Source organism: Oryzias latipes, chromosome 12 (assembly GCF_053564925.1).
Source record: "Oryzias latipes strain Hd-rR chromosome 12, Olatipes_Hd-rR_3.1".
NCBI classification, from domain to species: Eukaryota; Metazoa; Chordata; class Actinopteri; order Beloniformes; family Adrianichthyidae; genus Oryzias; species Oryzias latipes.
In genome coordinates this window covers 4,185,773-4,204,190 of record NC_136248.1, presented here as the reverse complement: position 1 = coordinate 4,204,190, position 18,418 = coordinate 4,185,773, and the positions used below count along the sequence as shown (strand labels likewise).

At 45.2% G+C, this 18,418-nt stretch overlaps 1 protein-coding gene and 1 long non-coding RNA gene across 4 annotated transcripts; both read right to left on the bottom strand.

Moving 5' to 3' along the window:
• Positions 1-676: 676 nt before the first annotated feature.
• Positions 677-10,163, bottom strand: galnt11 (UDP-N-acetyl-alpha-D-galactosamine:polypeptide N-acetylgalactosaminyltransferase 11 (GalNAc-T11)). 3 transcript variants are annotated; one of them, XM_023960887.2, is made up of 13 exons: positions 9,986-10,122; positions 7,907-7,955; positions 7,099-7,337; positions 4,676-4,799; positions 4,435-4,601; positions 4,227-4,352; positions 3,911-4,160; positions 3,713-3,830; positions 3,357-3,509; positions 3,062-3,277; positions 2,881-2,985; positions 2,667-2,804; positions 677-2,591 (listed from the first exon to the last, which is right to left on the bottom strand). In XM_023960887.2, the coding sequence occupies exons 3-13, from the start codon at positions 7,301-7,303 to the stop codon at positions 2,460-2,462; spliced, it is 1,734 nt and encodes a 577-aa protein (XP_023816655.1). In that variant the 5' UTR covers positions 7,304-7,337; positions 7,907-7,955; positions 9,986-10,122; the 3' UTR covers positions 677-2,459. The 3 variants fall into 3 exon arrangements, with proteins under 3 accessions (XP_023816655.1, XP_023816652.1, XP_023816653.1); XM_023960884.2 differs by lacking the exon at positions 7,907-7,955 and having other exon boundaries at positions 9,986-10,163; XM_023960885.2 differs by lacking the exons at positions 7,907-7,955; positions 9,986-10,122 and adding an exon at positions 9,435-9,543.
• Positions 10,164-17,118: 6,955 nt separating this feature from the next.
• LOC144996271 (uncharacterized) lies at positions 17,119-18,364 on the bottom strand. The gene is made up of 3 exons (XR_013659268.1): positions 18,226-18,364; positions 17,328-17,508; positions 17,119-17,253 (listed from the first exon to the last, which is right to left on the bottom strand). It is a non-coding gene; the product is annotated as an uncharacterized LOC144996271 (long non-coding RNA).
• Between the last annotated feature and the right edge of the window lie 54 nt (positions 18,365-18,418).

The window sequence follows — 18,418 nt, the reverse complement described above, 5'->3', positions numbered from 1 at the left end:
TCAGTGTGTCCTGTCATGTTGACTGAAAAACAAAATCTTTAAACAAAACACAGTTATGATCATTTATTTAAAGACTTATATGAGCACAAAAAGAATGTGAACATAAAGGAGAAACATGAAAGTTCTGAATAGGTAACGGTTTGTACAGCCTGAACCTGAACGCACCTCCACTCTCTGGAAACGACGTTCTGCAGCATCGGGCCAGCCGGCGTCGCGCTCAGCTCAGTGAAAATGACAGGAAGTTTTGGATGCGTGCACGAGTCTGTCTGAAAGAATCTTCCACTTCAGGAATTCTAAAAGCTTGAATTAGAGGTTTTTATTTCCACCGTTGGGGTTCATCTGTGCGGATCATTATAGACCTAACCCGCGTTCTAAGTGGGTCGACTTGCAGAATCCGGGCCTGACAAATCCGTTTTTGCTCCACTGTATCCTGGAGTCGCTGTAAGATTTGAACATTCAAACCAACTTCACAGACCAGTTAACCTTTGAAGGAAACGACTTCAGGGGCGGTTCCGGCTCAGACCCGCCCGCCCGCCCACCTCGACATGGATCAGAGGAGAGAGCAGCTCTTCATCAGAGGAAAACTTGAGATGGGAAACTCCAAAATAATCAGCCAGACAAAACACAAGAAGCCGACATGAGGAAACTACATTTAGAAGCAGAACATGAACCGGGATTAAAAGGTCACACAAACATTTATTCAAATCCAAACACAGTTGTGGTTTTAGAAATGTCTGGAGCTTTGGTCTGTGATCTACATTGGGGGGTGTCAGACTTCAGGTCTGAATAACCAACATCCTGCTGGTTATTCAGACACCCAGCCCTACCTGCAGCTGATTACCTGAATCAGGCGAGTTATACAAACAAGGAGCCTTAACGGCAGCCGGAAACATGTTGGACACCAGCCCTCCATGCCTGGAGTTTGGCCCCTGTGATCAAGACAAACCCGTCAAACAGACCGATTTTACACAAGGGCACATTTTCAGACACTTGTTATCCAAAGGATGAAGAACCGAAATGTCAGGGAGTAGAATTTTTGATGATGTGCAACCAGACGTAGAGAAGTTTGGTTCTTTTTGACCAGTAGGAGGTGGAGAGCTAAGCTGCAGGGGTGGATCTCAGTGATGGAGGGATGTGCAGGGGGTCAGGACTGTTGTCTTCTAGAGATACAAGATACTGTTCTCTGAGAGATGAAAACTGAGCGTCATCAGCATAGAACAGGACTTGATGGAGATCAGAGATCCTCTGACATTTTTTTTTCTGAGCAGAAAATGAACAGACTTGTTTTTGTCACATGTAACTTACATGCGTTGATGCTCATACACACACGTACACACACGTACACACACTATCAGCATCCACACAACTGTTTAGGAGTCTTAATCACATTATTCAAATTCACAGAACCTATAGAAGACTTCCTGTCACACAACACTCCGACCGGCCCCTCCTCGTGCACACAGACATGAACATATGGGATTGCAGGGGCAGGGCCATGCAGGGACCCGCCCCTCCCCACCAGGTCTCCCAGGCCCAGACCCAAGCCAACTTTTATGTCGTGTCCTCGATGGGAACCAAACATTTTGCTTTTTTTGTTGCCCTTTGACAACTGTCAGTAATTGTTCACACACACACACGTATGTTCATACACACGCTTCTATTTGAAGCCACGCCCCCCCCCAGAGCAGCTGTTGACTCCGGTTCATCAAAGCGTTTAGGATCAATAAACTAAAAAACAGACTGCTCTCTTCAGAGAGATTTCTTTAATCTAAAGGACCAATCTAAAATTTTAAAATAATCTGCATTAATGGGAGGGCGGGGTAGCAGAGATTGTTCAGTCCAGATCTCCACAGGACGTTTTCTGTCGAGCTCAGCTCCACAGAGGACCAGGATGGAATCACTGAGGAGGATCAGGATGGGGGTGGAGGCAGATGAAGGACGGCGATGCTGCCCGCCTCTCTGTGACCGCCAAGAGCAGAAACGATGAGGATGATGAAGGTCATCAGCCCTTCAGCGCCACCTTTCTGCACTCACTGTTGGTTTGTTGACATCTGTACAAAGACAACTTCCTGTTCTGAGGCAATAAAAGAACCTTAAATTAAACTGTCCTTCAAAATAAAAGACTCCCCCCCCTCCCTTTAAGGGTTACCTTACAGAGACAGTTAAGGGCTTCTGTCCATCATCCAAAGTCACTTTAAGGACTTCCTTAAGTGTAAAACAACTTTTTTTAAAACGCTTTGAAAGTTTCATTTCTAGAAAGAAAAACGTTGACACACTTTGTGTGTGCGTGTCTGTGTGTGAACACGAGTGGGAGGGGACTTCAGGACGCGCCCCCTCTCCAATGGTTTTCAGAAAGTGAACATTTAAAACCATGAAAGCAGCCGGCTGTCCACATAAAAAACGCCGATTGGTCCTCAAACTGGGGATGTGGTTCCACTCCTGTCCTCACGGCGGCGCCCTCAGTCCTCCAGCTGCCACTGCTGCTCCTGGGAGTCGCTGCATATCGCCATGGAGACGTGCCCCTTGGATCCCAGCGGCTGGGACACAGACAGGCACTGACCGACAGAGACCTGGTAGAGCCGGCTCGACTTCTGCGGAGACACGCCCACACGGTCACACAGCTGCGTGCGGGAGCGCCCCCGTCCGCGTGTACATGTGTATCTCACCGCTAAGCTCCACTGCTGGGACCCCCCTGATCCGTGGCACTTCATCAGCCTGGGGGGGTCAAAGGTCCTGACCTCTGACACGTCCAGACACAGCAGACCGGCGAGCACCAGCTGCCCCTCCTCATCGTAGCTCCACTCCTGCACACGAGTCACATGATCCGTTTGAAGCTCCTCCCTAAAACCTGACAGGCTGGGAGCGTACACATGACCTCACCTGTTCAGGGTCTCGGGGGTCGCACGGTCGCACGACAACAGCCCCGCCCTTCTGGCTAGCACGGCCCTGGGCGGTCAGGCAGCGTCCCACCGCCAGGTTACGAAGCTGAAAGACAGACACAGATGTGGGACTCTGAAGGCAGCACAGGAGTTCACATGACACCCACGATGCGTTCAGGTACCCGCCCTCGCTGCAGAACTTTGGGCCGTTTGAGGCCTTTGTTGACAAACAGGGGCGGCGGCCTGTTGCCACTGGCAACAGCCTGCATTTCAGGGTAGACGGTGTCCAGGTACCATCGAAAAGAGCGGCACTGCAACCGCTTCCGGAGCGCCACGCGCTCGCTGATGTCGCCGTAGCTGCGGTTCCGTAGCTCTGGTCGCAGGGAAAGGTACTGCTCCTGGGGGGGGGGCACAAAGAAGGTGCAATCAGAGCAGCCCCGCCTGCACCGGTTTGTCCGCATGTGGGGAGGTGTGTACCTTATACTCGTCCATCCACACGTGGGCCAGTCGAAGCGAGTTGTGCGCCATGGTGTCCTGCCCCCCCGGCGAGCCGTACGGCCGCCTCTTCCTAAAGATGTGTCCCACTCTGGAGCAGGGGATGATGAGCAGCTGACCCCCACACATCCAGATCTGGGAGAGAGAGAGAGAGAGAGACCCCACAGTTAGCGGCAGAGAGCCACGCCTACTGACAGTGAGCCACGCCTTCTGACAGAGAGCCACGCCTTCTGACAGAGAGCCACGCCTTCTGACAGAGAGCCACGCCTTCTGACAGCGGGCCACGCCTTCTGACAGAGGGCCACGCCTACTGACCCCCAGGAAACAACGATTCTCACCCTGAAGGAGATCTCCAAGTTCTCCCCCCCCCAGATGTCCATCCCTGGGTCGTAGCGTCCGAGCTCATTGAAGTACTCGCGGTTCATGGCAAACAGCCCGCCTGCCATGGTGGGGGACCTGTTGGGGGGGGTAGGCATGAGGACTTGTTTCAAGAACAGTTGATTACTAACAGGGGGTGGGGTGGTGTGGGGGGTCACCTAATGGGTCCGGCAGCCCCCTCAGGCCCACTGATCTCAGATGGGGGCACCGGGTCCCATTTGAAGTGCAGTCCCCAGTTGAAGCCCCCCCTCACGATGGGGGAGGACGAGTACGTGAGCGTGTCCGCTGAGATGATGTCGATGATGGGACACACGACGGTGCGGCGGTCCTTCTGGATGGGCGCCAGCAGCGGCTGCAGCCAGTCCTGGTTCACCTCGCAGTGGCTGTCCAGGAAGACCAGCACGTCCCCTGGACACAGACACAGGTAAGCTCCGCCCACGCCGCAGCGCCAGCAGAAGGCGGAGCGGGGATTACCGGTGGCGTGTGCAGCTCCGATCATGCGTCCTCTGATGAGCCCCTCCCTCTTGCGGTTCCTCACCAGCCTGACCTTCCCCTGTAGCTCCTCCCTGACGCAGCGGTCCAGCCCCTCCTTCAGCTCCTCTGAAACCACGCACACACGCACGGATGAGCTCCACGGGAAGCTCCGGGTCAGACTCCATGGGGACTGGGGGGCAGCAGTTACCGAGCTCGCTCTGGTCGTCCACCAGGATGATTTCGTGCAGCAGGTATGCCGGCGTCCGGTCCAGCACGCTGTGCACGGTCCTCAGCAGGGCGGAGAGCGCCTCGTTGAAGAAGCAGATCACTACGCTGGCAGAGGGTAGAGCCTGGGGGTACGAGCGTTTCCGACACCTGAGGGCCAGACCGGACGGTAAGCGTACCACAAACGAGGTCCCGCGCCCCGGCGTGACACGGAGCCCACTTACTGCTTGTCTCTGGTGTCGGGCAGCTCTCTGTGGGAGCCCAGACGGTTGGAGATCAGGACGTTGAAGGCGTGCCGATGGTAACCAGCATCCCTGACCTCCTGATCCGCTTCATTGAAGACCATCCCTGCAATTCAGGGGTGCAATGACTGATCAACTCGGTCAATGGATCAACTTATACTGCTAAAAACCTGCTTTCCTTTTGATTGAAAACAGAACATTTTACAGTTTTTATTTCAAAACTGCGGCTTTTGCACCAGTGGGTGGATGTCCCCCCCGGATCTCAACCACTGCTTCCTGATCCAGTAATGTGTGGAACCACTAGGGGTCTGCTGCCCCTACAGGGTCCCTCAGGATGCAGCATGTGCTGCAGAAGAAGTCTACCACGCTGCTCAGCACATCACTTCTGCCGTGGCTCAGAAGCCGATAACACCGTTTTGGCCTTCTTTAAGTCCATGTCTAATATGTCCATCATTAGATGGTGGAATAATCTACATGCAGATAAAGGTATTTAAGATCAAAAATTCTTGAAGACGCCCCAAACTGATTTCAAAATCCTCCACTGAACAGAATTTGCATCGCTGAGGGTTTCTAGTGGCAACGGATCCAGGAGGTCCTGCGATTATTGCAGTGATGGTTTTATCTGCTACGTTTGACATCATAGATGACAGGATCTTACTGCCCACTTGACCTGTTCAGATCCAATGTGAAGCCAACCGTTTGAACTTCACTTTGGCCTTTGAAAGGGACCGGAACTCCTCTTTTTCCATCAGACTGTCGTCGCTTTGGAGTCTCCGGTTCCAGAACGCTGCTGTTCGTGTCCAGGTTGGAGGTCATCACCTGGGCGACCGTGGTCGTCTGTGCTGTTCCAACATCCTTTGGGATTATTTTAATAGTTCTTTCATCCCCAAATGATCTGGGACCCACATGAAGCTCAGAGGAGAACTAGCCGTTTCTGTTTGGTCGAAGCTGTGGAGCGCTTCACCGCAGAACGTTTAACCACCATCTCAATGTTTAACACCCAACCAGGATTTTGAGGGAAGGGCTGTTCAAATGCTGTTTTTTTTTTTTTTACTTTTGAACCGTTTATTTAAATATCAAATTAAACTTCACGTTTAAAAAACCCACTATTTACATTTTTTTAAAGATTGTTTTTGTATTTTTAAGAATAAAGTTTTTTTTCTGTTAGTTTCATTGCAAAAGTTAATAAAAATATATTAAATGAAATTCCCTCTTAGTTCAGCTTAGATGTCTAATTATGTGAAATAATTCTTGTATTCAAAGTTTGTTCTAAAATGGAAAATGTACCCAATAAATTGACATTTTTACTGATTAAAAGCTAAGAAAGAGAACTGACGGGACGTTCTGATGCTTCCTGCTGTCCTGTTCTTCCTTTTTTTTTTTTTTTTTTTTTTTAACTTGTCCTGTCCAACAGCTAGGCAAACAGATGAGAGCTGAGGGCCTCTTGTGTTGGACATATTTTATTTTAACAAGAGGGGTTATTCATCTTCAGACAAACCAAAGGTATGTCTGAATAAACCCCTTTTGTAATTGAGGCCAAACTTTATTAATTTCAATCATGTTTGAAAATCTTTGGTGTTGGACCGGACGGAAAAGGAAAGAGGGGAAGAAGAGAGAGGGACGTTAGAGAGAGGGGGTGGGTGGTGGTGGGGTGCTCGTCTGGGGCTGTGGGCGTCCCTCTCCGGTGGGGCCCTGCGTTGGGCTCTTCCGGCGCGGCGGGGGGCTGCTTTCCTGGCTGGGCTGGGGCGGCGCTCTCTTTCCCTCTGCGCCTCCCTGCTCTCTGGCTCTGGGGGCCTCGCGGCGGTCCTGCTGGCCCTGGCCTGGGTGGCGGTCTTGGTCGCCCGGGGGGCGGTTGTTCCCTGCCTGTTCCCGTGTGGCGTTGGGGGGGCTCCGGCTGCCGCTGCTGCTGCGGCGGGGGTATGGGTGTGGGGGTGGCTGGGCGCTCCTCCTCCTTCTTTTCACATTCCACCATCCATTTTAGAAGAACATAAACACTCACCTGAGCACAGGTGTTAGCTCACCTTTGCACTAATAGTTTGCATGATTGAATGAATGAAAGATTTCACACTAGTTGGTTTAAAGGCATAGGTATGCGTTCGTGAACACTATCTGTTTTGTGTGCATGTTGACATGTGGACATTTTTGCGGCTAGCAGGTGTGTTGATAATATTTGAGTGTGTGTGAACAGGCCCCGCCCTTTTTGTACTACATTTGAACCGTACCGTAACGATAAACAACCAGTAAACCTGCCTGCTCTATGCTGCTTCATGGTCTTACCCCCCTTCCCCTCCTATTATCACCCTCCTACCCCCCCCCCTCTGTCCTGTTCTTCCACGCCCACATGGTCACTCTGAGATCAATAAGACGTGACGTTTTTGCTCATGCTGCTCTTTTTAGGCACTCACCCATCTCTGGAGGAAGCTTCCCCTCCCTTTTGGGCGGAGCCACGCCCTCAGACAGGCCTCTGGTGATTGGCTGGCTGCGGCGCAGCGGGAGCCGGCCCCGGCCGGGCTCCGCCTCCATGGAGAAGTAGAGGAAGAGGAGGACAGACCACGTGGCGGAGGTGACGAGGCAGCCGTAACAGAAGTACCGCAGGGTGACACTGGCCATGGCGGCCGAGCGAGCATTGCCTCACATTCCAGCACTGCAGGGGGAGAGAGGAGAGGAGGCGTCAGAGATGACAGCGTCCATCTGAGCCTGGGTGTTCAGGTTCTGCCCAAACAGTCGATATAGCCCCTCCCACCCCACCTGGTGCTGGCCCAAGCCCCTCCCACCCCACCTGGTGCTGGCCCAAGCCCCTCCCACACCACCTGCTGCTGGCCCAAGCCCCTCCCACATCACCTGCTGCTGGCGCAAGCCCCTCCCACACCACCTGCTGCTGGCCCAAGCCCCTCCCACATCACCTGCTGCTGGCGCAAGCCCCTCCCACACCACCTGCTGCTGGCCCAAGCCCCTCTCACACCACCTGCTGCTGGCCCAAGCCCCTCCCACACCACCTGCTGCTGGCCCAAGCCCCTCCCACACCACCTGCTGCTGGCGCAAGCCCCTCCCACACCACCTGCTGCTGGCCCAAGCCCCTCCCACATCACCTGCTGCTGGCCCAAGCCCCTCCCACACCCCCTGCTGCTGGCCCAAGCCCCTCCCACATCACCTGCTGCTGGCACAAGCCCCTCCCACATCACCTGCTGCTGGCACAAGCCCCTCCCACATCACCTGCTGCGATCACACGACCTTCAGACTCCGCTTCCAGCTCCTCACATGCCTGGAGTGATGAAGCAGCAGGATAATCATTGGCACGGCAGCTGCTGACTGAGCAGTACTGGAACGGACTCTTCTCTGTTCATTCATAAGTTAACAGCACCTGAGGACAGGTGTCAGGTGACCTGAAGTGAGCAGCGGTCAATTATTGATCTGCAGTTCTGAGCGGGCAGACCGTAAAGTCCTTCAGGCTCCCAAAGGGAAGGCAGGTGAGGATTTTTACATTCACTCACCTCAACCCCAAACCTAAACGGTCAAAACACGAAGAACAAAAAGAGAAGAGCGATTCCTCTGAGGAGATGACAGATAAAGACTTTTCAAAGGTTTTTTTTCGCACTTTTCTTGCTGGATTTAGATTTATAGAAGCAAAGAGGAAGTTTACAAAAATGGAGTAAACGGTCTCTGAAGCAGAAGTGATCTTCTGGTTTAGATTAGAGCTTTGCATCCTAAAAAGTCAGACTTACTCTGAAAAACATCGCTTCTTGGTTTCCAAAACACAAAACAGGACAATCTGCTTGTTTTTAGTAGAATTCTTTTTATCCTTATACACCACCATGAAAAAGAAAAATTACCTACGTGAGAATCAAAAATTATTAAAAGAAAAGAAAATACAAAAGTTTTATATTTAGGAGAAAAAAGTAACATTTTACAAAAATTGAGTTGTACAATTATGAAAACACTTGAAATGAAGAAAGTTGTAATTTTACAGTAAACTTCTCTAAACGATGCATTTAACAACGGATGAGCCTCCAGTTTTTTCTGGCCGATACAATAACCGATATTTCCCAGCAACTGTGGCCGATAGCCGAATATTTGCCGATACGCAACTCTCTACAGTAACACAAAGTTTAGATTTCCTTTTTGTGTCTTTATTAGAAATGCACAACTTTTCTTTTACTGGACAATCCCATCGTACTTGACTTTTCTAACATACAGCAAAGGATCTCATAGGAACAAGGATCCCTTTAAAACTGTCATGTAAATATATCTGAAAGCGTATTGGACATAACTATAAACCATAAGCTCCCCATTGATCTATTAGGACCAACGTGTATCTCTATCAAAAATAACATTTACCTGAAAACAGTCAGTGGCTGTGACTGTAAACAGAAGCTTCCCAATCTATTAGGAACAAGTATAAATTTAAAAAATAAAGTGTTTCTGAAAACAGAAGAATATCTGTAGATCTTACAATTTTATTTATTCGTTTGGCCCAAAAACCGTGTGGTTAATCATCTACAGATTATTAATTTTAAAAGCATTCGTGGAAGCTGCCACTGATCATCACACATCCCATCATGCTCAGCATCAGATACTACATCAACGGTCAGTATTATTAGGAATGTCACGATGAATCGATTTCTATTCCTAGCATCGAACCAGATCGATCTGTCTGAACTTGTTGTACCAAAATAATCTATAATCTATATAGGAGATAACATTTGGGTATATATGACAGGTTAGAATAGTAGTTCAAACCAACCGTTACAGCCCCAGCGGTGTTGTGCTAGTCTGCTCCAGCTGGAAGCAGCGTGGTTGTTTTCTCAGGTGGGACTGACCCTTTCTGGGCATTCCACGAGGGTTACCTGCGGTGCGCGTGCGCAGTAACGGAGCTACGAGGGTTACCTGCGGCGCGCGTGCGCAGTAGCGGAGCAGAGTTTACAGAAGGCAGCAGACTCCTCCGAGCCCGTTTAAAATAGGAGAAGCTGGCATTTTTGAGGCCGTCCGGGTTCGGCTCTGTTCGGTCAGACTCGGCTCGAATCTAAACGGCGGCGACAACAAACGAGCTTAAAACCAGGCCAACGTGAAGGGATTAGCGAGCCGGTTCAGACAGACCGGGCCAAACGAGAGCGGTCCGGTCTGAATGAGAGGTCCAGACTGGACTCCGGACACCCACCTGTCTGTCTGGACCTGACACCTGAGCGAGAGGCAGTGAGGAGCCGCTACAAAACTCTGTCCGACAGTAGAACTCGTTAGCTTAGCAGCTAACTAACAACATTCCTCAGAGATCAACAGTGAGAATCAGAAAACCACCTGAGTATTAACGGATCACATCTCTGACTCCTCCGAAACCCCGGAGTCCCGGTCCGTTAACCGACGTCTGTTTTGCTCAGCGGCACTCCGGTAAGCTGCGGATCATTACTCTCCAGCCACAGCGGCGACATAAAAACCAACACTACCGCGCATGCGCAGCTTCTGCCTTGAAACACGCGTTTGACCCGGTCACGTGAGGTTGTTGCTATCCGCCCCCGCAGCATCCAGCAGCTCACACAGACAGGGGCCTGTTTCAGAAAGGAGGTTAAGTGTAAACTCTGAGTGCATTAACCCTGAAATCAGGGAAACCCTGGGTTTTCCGTTTCAGAATGGGAGGTTTGTTAAACCAGAGAAAGCCGAGTAAGTCAAACCCGTTTCTGAAAGAGAGGTAACTTCTACTCGGAGTCCGTATCCATGGTTACTTATGCTGTGAACCTAACCTGGTCGGGAGCAGGTTTTATTCTCCAAACTCGAAGTTTCTGCTGGTCCCCTCCCCTTTTTAAAGACGAAGCGGTATTTTTCGCTTTAACCTTCGTTGCCCACATTTCCGTCACACAGAGACGGTCTAAGTGACAAGAATGGCTTGTCCTTTTCTGGAGGACCCAGTAGACGAGGAGGCTGCATTAATTCATAGAGAATTATATTTACCTCGTACGAGGATTTTGAGAAGACTCGATTTCTTTTTCACTTTTAGCTGCTGCCATGTTATTTTAATTCCTGCAGGATTGCATCTACATGAAAATGAAATCAGGGACATTGAATTAGATTAATGTAACAATTATTTTATGGAAACACAATTTGCTAGCACTGCTTACTTTCTTAATCCCGTATAAACCTATACCACTTGATCAATACAAGGGTAGTGTTGCAGCCTGTGTGTGCTGAGCGGGGTGCGAGCCACGAGAGACAAGGGGAGGGGCGATTGCAGGTGCAGATGGGGGGGGGGGGGGGTGATCACGAAGCGGAGGTGTGTGCGTTGTATATATTGTGTGTTCGGAGGACGGAGCACTTAGTTAAATAAAGAGAAGGTGTCATTCTCAGAATAACTGTTTTGGAGTCATTCTTAATCCGCTCTGGAGGTTGAGGGTTTCCAACGGGAAGTGAACCCCGAAGGAGAATTCCCTTCGGCCCTGAAGGAAATCTCCCCTGCGCTTCTGACCACGGTCGGTCGGAAAGAAGAGAGAAAAGAAAGGAGAAGTCTTCGCGCAGCGAAAGGTTCAACAGTAGACAAAAGTTCACTTTTAAAAACACAATTGCATGTATTAATATTAAACTGACCAACGTTTGCAAGAGGGGAAGGTTAACAAGAAAGTCCTCTAAACATTACCGACGTTAAAGGCATTTTTCCCCCTGATTGGTTCTGTACACTATGCAGCATTTCATGCAATTACACCAGGAATAACACTTCAAAAGTACTCCTAAATATCACCATTTTTTATTTCACACCGTACGCTATTTAAAAAGTTATTACAGCCAATATTTTATAACAATGATTTAAATGCAAACTTAGGCATTAACTTGAGCAGCTATGTTTTCCACGCTAACTGTCTCTGTTTTGCAGATGCAGCGGTGTTGCTTTTCTTCTGGAATATGTGCTCATATTCACTGTAACTCTGTAGCAGCACGTCAAGTTCAGCTGGCAAAAAATACGCAGACCTCTTTTTTTCCACGGTTGCCATGGTGACTCGTAATATCTGTGCTCCATTGATAATGGCTTCTTATAGTCGCGGTGCGCACGCTTAACTCCGAATCAGTCCACTCAGAGTTGATTGACCTAACGCGGATCAGCTTCTCTGAAACAGAAAACTCAGAGTTGTTAATCTCTCGATTGACCAACTCAGAGTTCAAGTTTAACCTCAGACTTGGTTGAACCTCCTTTCTGAAACAGGCCCCAGGAGTCTCTTTTATGGTAAAACAAGACAACACTCTTCAGACAGAAGCCATAGCCATGAACTTTATAATAATAATAAACAGAAACGTTTTCATCAACAAACTTGTAACTTTCACAAACAAAAACACTGAGGAAACAGTAATGTAAGTAATGTTTAAGTAATGATAGGTATTTTTTATGATTTTACACTGTAATATTCCTTATTTTTTAATGTTTATTGTTCATTGTTTTTAACAATACTTTACTTTTTATGATCATTTTTGTTTCCAGAGCTTCCTCTCCTGCTGCAGCTCTAAACGGGGACCTAAACTGCTGTGGGGAAAAGCTGGGGCCCCACCTATGATGCTGCACTTTGCTGCAGACACGCTTTTACAGTACAGACCAAAGGTTTGGACACACCTTCTCATTCAAAGAGTTTTCTTTATTTTCATGACTATGAAAATTGTAGATTCACACTGAAGGCATCAAAACTGTGAATTAACACATGTGGAATTATATACATAACAAAAAAGTGTGAACAACTGAAAATATGTCATATTGGAGGTTCTTCATAGTCACCACCTTTTGCTTTGATTGCTGCTTTGCACAATATTGTCAGTATTTTTACCACAAAACAAAACAAACAAAAAAATGATGCTGTGTAGACTGTTTCCCCAAATGTTACTTTTTCTTTTTTAAACTGTTTTCCTCATTGTAAAAGTAAAGAAAAGACACATAATCTAGTCACAGAGAGTCACAAACCTGTGCTCTTTACGATGCGGAACATTATTTTTCTTTTGCCTACTTCCATGCTGACATTTTCCGTACGCTGAACCAGAATGCGTGTATATTTACATGATTGGAAAAAAAGCTTTAGATTTGTTTCACATTTTAATAACAGAACAGTATCCAATTAATTATTGGACATTTTTTGTATTAAATGATTGAACTTGTTCACTTTCTAGTAAGAACAAATGAGGATCTTCTGTCTTTTCTTTAATTTGTCTGGTTTTACGAAAAAAGGGAAAAGAAACGTCCCCTTTCCCATCATCCCTTTGTTTACACTCTGTCCCGCTAACGTTCAGCCCCTCACACCCCCAGCCTGACATAATGGTGCAACAAGAATGGTGAGCTCAGACGAGGAAAACAAAGACGCACACAGATCTACTTTACTGCAAGTGGAAGAATCAGAATGGAGCTTGTGGCCCCGCCCACCGTGGCACCTACGTCACCACTACATGCTTTACATTCTCAGAAATGCAATTTTAATCTTAAGATTCTCCATCATCAGAAAAATGCTACAAAAACACGTTTAAAAAACAAACAAACACAATTTTCATTGGAGTGGGTCCTCTGGACTGGACTGGACTGGGTTTTGCCTGCTTTTAACTTGTCAGTTTGTCAAGGACTGTCTAGTATTAGTATATAATCAATGAACTGTTTTCTCTCCACCAGGGAGCCCCCTCCTCTTTGCTCATGACAATAACTGTTAAAAAGTTAAAAAAGAGTGGGACCTAGAATAGAACCTTGTGGTCCACCACATGTCTGTCTGACTCTAACTGAAGAATTTCTCCATTTCAATCAGGAATATAACTTACAAAAAGGATTTTGTGGTCAAACCAATTTTGATGGAACATTGTCTTCCTGTTTGTGGTAATTACTCTGTTGTTCCACAGGGTGGCGCAGTGAGGGGTGAAATTGTGACTAAATATAATTTTCCAGTGGAAAAGTACTTGTTTGTAAAATTCTGAAATCTTAATAGGAAGTTTGGAAATTTCAAAGTCACATCTCAGCAAAAAATCTAATCCACCTACTCATTTGAAGATGTTTTTGGGAATATGAAACCATATTGAGTCAGGAATAGCCATAAATTCTTTTAACCATTTTATTCTAAAGGTTCCAACCATTGATTCAAAATCAGTCATCTTTACACCTCCCAAATTATATTCCTTAATTAGTTGAGATTTTCTAATGTAATGTGTCTTATTTCTCCAAATAAATTTATAAATAACTGAGTAAATTTTTTGACATTCTTTGGGTTAATGTGGAGAGATTGGCATGGATATATTAATTTCGAAATTCCTGCAGATTTGGACAACAAATTTCTTCCAAAAAGTTTTAAATCTCTGATTAACCAATGATTTAATGATTTCTGCATTTGGTTAATTTTTTCCATTATGTTTTTTTCTTCTCTTTCTTTTTCATCTCTAATTAATTTAATTCCTAGATATTTCACTTCGTGTTTTACTGGGATTGAAAACATTTATTTTTCCAGAAAAGATTACAGGGGGCGTAAATTCACATTTTTGTAAGTTTAATCGAAGACCAGAAGCTTTTGAGAAAATGGAAATAATTTGCAGGGCTTTCGTTACCATGTTTTTGTCTTTTAGAAAAAATACTGTGTCATCTGCAAACTGGCTAAGGCGGAACTCAAAATCAAAAACCTTAATGTCTTGAATATTAGGGTTGTTCAGAATTAGGTACGCTAGGAGTTGAGTACATAGAATAAAAATTTTTGGTGATGTTGAACATCCTTGCCTTATTCCACATGTTACATTTATTCTGGGTGTTAATTCTGAGTTAACAGTGATGTAACTGTAAATTTCAGTATAGAACATTCTTATAATTTTTTTCCAAATCAAAAATGTTCCAGCGTTTGAAATGAAAAGTTGTGTTCTACAGAATCAAAGGCTTTGAAATAGTCAATAAATAAAATGAGACTTTCTGTTTCTATCATAGATTGATAATCCAACATGTCCAGAATTAGTCTAACATTATTATATATGTTTCTTCCTTTTATAAAGGCAGATTGAAAACTATCCACTACTTTGTCTAGAACCAGTTTAATCCTGTTTGCATAAACTAGTCACAATAGTTTATAATCATTACACAGCAGGGTGATGGGCCTCCAATTATCTAATTTTGTCAAGTCCTTATTTGGTTTAGGGAGTAAGGTTATCAGTCCAGTTTTCATAGATGGAGTTAGGCAACCTTCACGGATACAATCTTTGAAAGCTTTAATCATTAAATCTTTAATGTCCTGCCAGTCAGTCCATCTATTCCTGGTGATTTTCCATTAGTCATATTTTTCCATGCAATTTCAATTTCTGATTTAGTTACATCTTCTTCTAAACTAATTCTATCAACGTGTTCTATCTTTTGCATGTCTTCTTTAATTTGGGTAAAAAATATGTCACAATTTTCTTGGCAAAAATTTGAGCTATACAAAGTTGAGTAAAATGAAAATATTTCAGATTTTATTTGCTCTGAGTCTTCAATTAATCGTCCATTTTTGTTTATTTTACCTAATTGTTTTTTTTGTGTGTGTCTACATTTTTCTAATCCAAAGTGGAAGAAGATAGAAGTATGTTGTGTTTTTTCTCCCTCTTCAATCCACTTGGCTCTGGATCGTATAAACGCACCGTTTGCTTTTTCTGAATAAATCTCAACAAGTTGTTTTTGGAGCATGTTTAACTCGGCCAGATCATCTTCCTCTGAATGATCAGCCTTGTTGCATAAAATATTCATCTTTCTGACAATTTCATTACTGGCAGCAACATGGCACAGAGTTTCTGTTTGGTATCCATCCCAAGTAAAACCAAAGCAGGCTGTGTCCGAATTACCGCCCTAACCCCTAACTACTAAAACCCTATATAGTGCGGCACTATATAGTTCTCTATATAGTTCTCTGAATTTTCAAAGCAATTCGGACACCCGTGCTCACTAGTTTTCTCTTTCGGGTGTTTTCAAAAGGCGCTCGGCACGAAAACAAAGTGGCGCATTACCGCCACCACCTGGTCTGGAGGGGAACTACTTCTATTTAACGCGGAGAATGACACCCATTTGTCAAATTAAAAATATAATAAATATGAACATTTTATGAAGACTATTTATGAATCTGCTGTGTTCTGATCATGGAAAATGTGGCTGATTTATAAATAATAAAATTATAAACACATTGGTGGTGATTTTATGTATTTGTTGATAAATAACCCCCCATGTTATTACTCCATGGCAATATTTATTTTTGTGCCGCTGAACGATTTACGGACTCTTGCGAGGAGGCATTTTTTCCTGTAGTTTTCTCTTCTACCTTACTGAAAATAGCTTTATATATGAATCTGTCCGTGTTCCTGGCAATAATTCAACCGTTTTTCATGGGATCAAACCAAAAACGAGCAGATATGCAGCATCACAGGACGGCAAGGAGAAGCAGACGTCTCAGAAGATTTCCTCTGGAAGCCCTGGCCAGACATGAACAACCTGTGAGTTAAACTTAAAGTTTTTTTATTAGTTCAATTTAAGCATTTGTTACTAATTGTGCTCAAGGTTACACAGTCTGCTGGGTAAGAGTTAACATTATTTTTCAACACTGGACTATGAACTGTATAGTCTAACTACATGAAACACTTGTGGGATCAAAGTTTAGTATTTTTTATTCAGAGTCAAACCATATCACTTGTTTTAAACAAAAATACTTTAATTTTTAAATATTTATATAAAAATCCAAAAACCCAGCCAAAAAAACCATGAGATTTTCCAGCATTTATAAATACGTCATAAACTAAAATGTAAGACATCAGAATAAAGTGAAACATTCAAAAAAAATCAGATTTAATTTTCTCAATGAAATAATTATTTTTCTATTTTACAGGGTCTTCCACGTCTCTACTGCTTTGCCAACATAAAGGTGTCTGTCGTGGCCCTTCACGCTGACGCTCAGTCCGACACAAAACCAGACCGGCAGACCCGCAGATCGGTTGACCCGCAGGACCATTGAGCATCTGGTGGAGCAGCTTCGGGTTCCTCACACTCTGGGGGGGGCACAGGAGACTGAGGTCCTGGTGTTTCTTTTCTGGCTGGCGTGTGGCACATCATACAGTGTGGTAACCAGAGCTTTTGACATGCCACGGTCCACTGTAAGTGACGTTGTCCACAGACCGCATCCTCCAGCTGATGAGCAGGGTCACCCAGCATCCAGTGGGAATGAACTACCATAAGTCGCCTCAGGTTTTATAGCAGCTTGCTGAGTCTTCCACCTTCCAAAAGGTCGTGGGGAGCATTCAGGGCTGCCACATAAGAATAAAGGTCCTAAAAGAAAATGCAGCTTGTTATTTTAACAGGAAGCTTTTTTATTCCATTCAACTGCAGGCTGTATGTGACTAATGCCAAATTTAGAGATATTTTTGTTGGGAATCAAGGATCAGTCCACAGTTCACAGGTTCTACGTAAAAGCCCAATTTATGTAAATCAAACATTACCCACCTGAAGGATCCTTTTGGGTGATGGTGGGTATCCCTGCATTGGACATCCCATCACGCTGCTGACACCCTGTACAGGGAACCCATGAGGAATGCGGTTCAGGCCCGTTACAACCAGCACCACGCCAAGGCATGCTCTGTGGTGGAGAGAGAGCATTTGGCAAATGAGGAGGAGAGCAATACTTCTGGGGGCACTGGAAGTAAAACCAACCTTTGCAATGAAAATCATTGCCTGCAGTTCAGTTCTGCACAATCTGTGCATCAGCAAAGGGGACTGCTGGGAGCCACAGATGTTGAGCCACACCAGGAACCAGTAGGACGGGTAAAGTGGCGTCCGTCTGCGAGGACAGATCTCTGCTTTCCTTTCAGCTCCAACTGTGACACACATGACTCTAGAAGACCAGGATTATTGTTAAGATGTATAAAAATAAATGTTAACATATAAAACGAAAATGTAAATATGTACATTTGATATTTATATGAAAATCCTTTTGAGATTGTTAAAAATGGCTCAGATTTAAATAATACATGTAAATAATTCATTTTTGTTCATACATTTATTAAACAAATTGCAAAAACAACGACGACGTTACATTTTGTGAACAATATTTTAAACTCAGGTAAGCTTAACAGACTCTCCTGTCACTCTTTGTCCCTTCGTGCTCTTTCCTCCTCTCCTCTTTCAACAACAACCTTTACCCCAACATGACAACGATTACAGTTTAATGATAAATAAATACAAATCTGATCAAGTGTCTCTCTACTCCCATCCGGCACGAGCTTGCCTGATAACAAACAGGCTATCTTTCTCCATCCACAGATGGATCAGATTTTCCTCATCCTCGTCTGTCCCTACATATATAAACACATTTTAAAAATGTGTTAATAACTACGGTTAGAACTCACTGCTTTTTGATGTAATATCAACAGCGTTTGTTTTTAGCCTTCAATGCTAATTCGCGCTAGCGTTAGCTTTAGCATTACCGAAATTGATGAGCTTCAAAACAATGTAGATAGTCGATTGAGGAATATAACATATTAAACAAGTCATCTCACGTATTTACAAATATATTTTACAACATATACAAGATACTTTTAAATATACTTACATTTTTAAGTCTTCTTTCTAGCGCAACCGTCCGCCATCTTTGAATAATTCAAACGCAGTGTATTATGGGTCACACGCAATGCATTCTGGTATGAACGCAGTGCATTCTGGGCAATATTCGCCGATCGAGTGAGCATCGATCCACACTGGTTTTTCGTAGAGAATTCTGGGAAATTTCTAGTGCACATGATTTT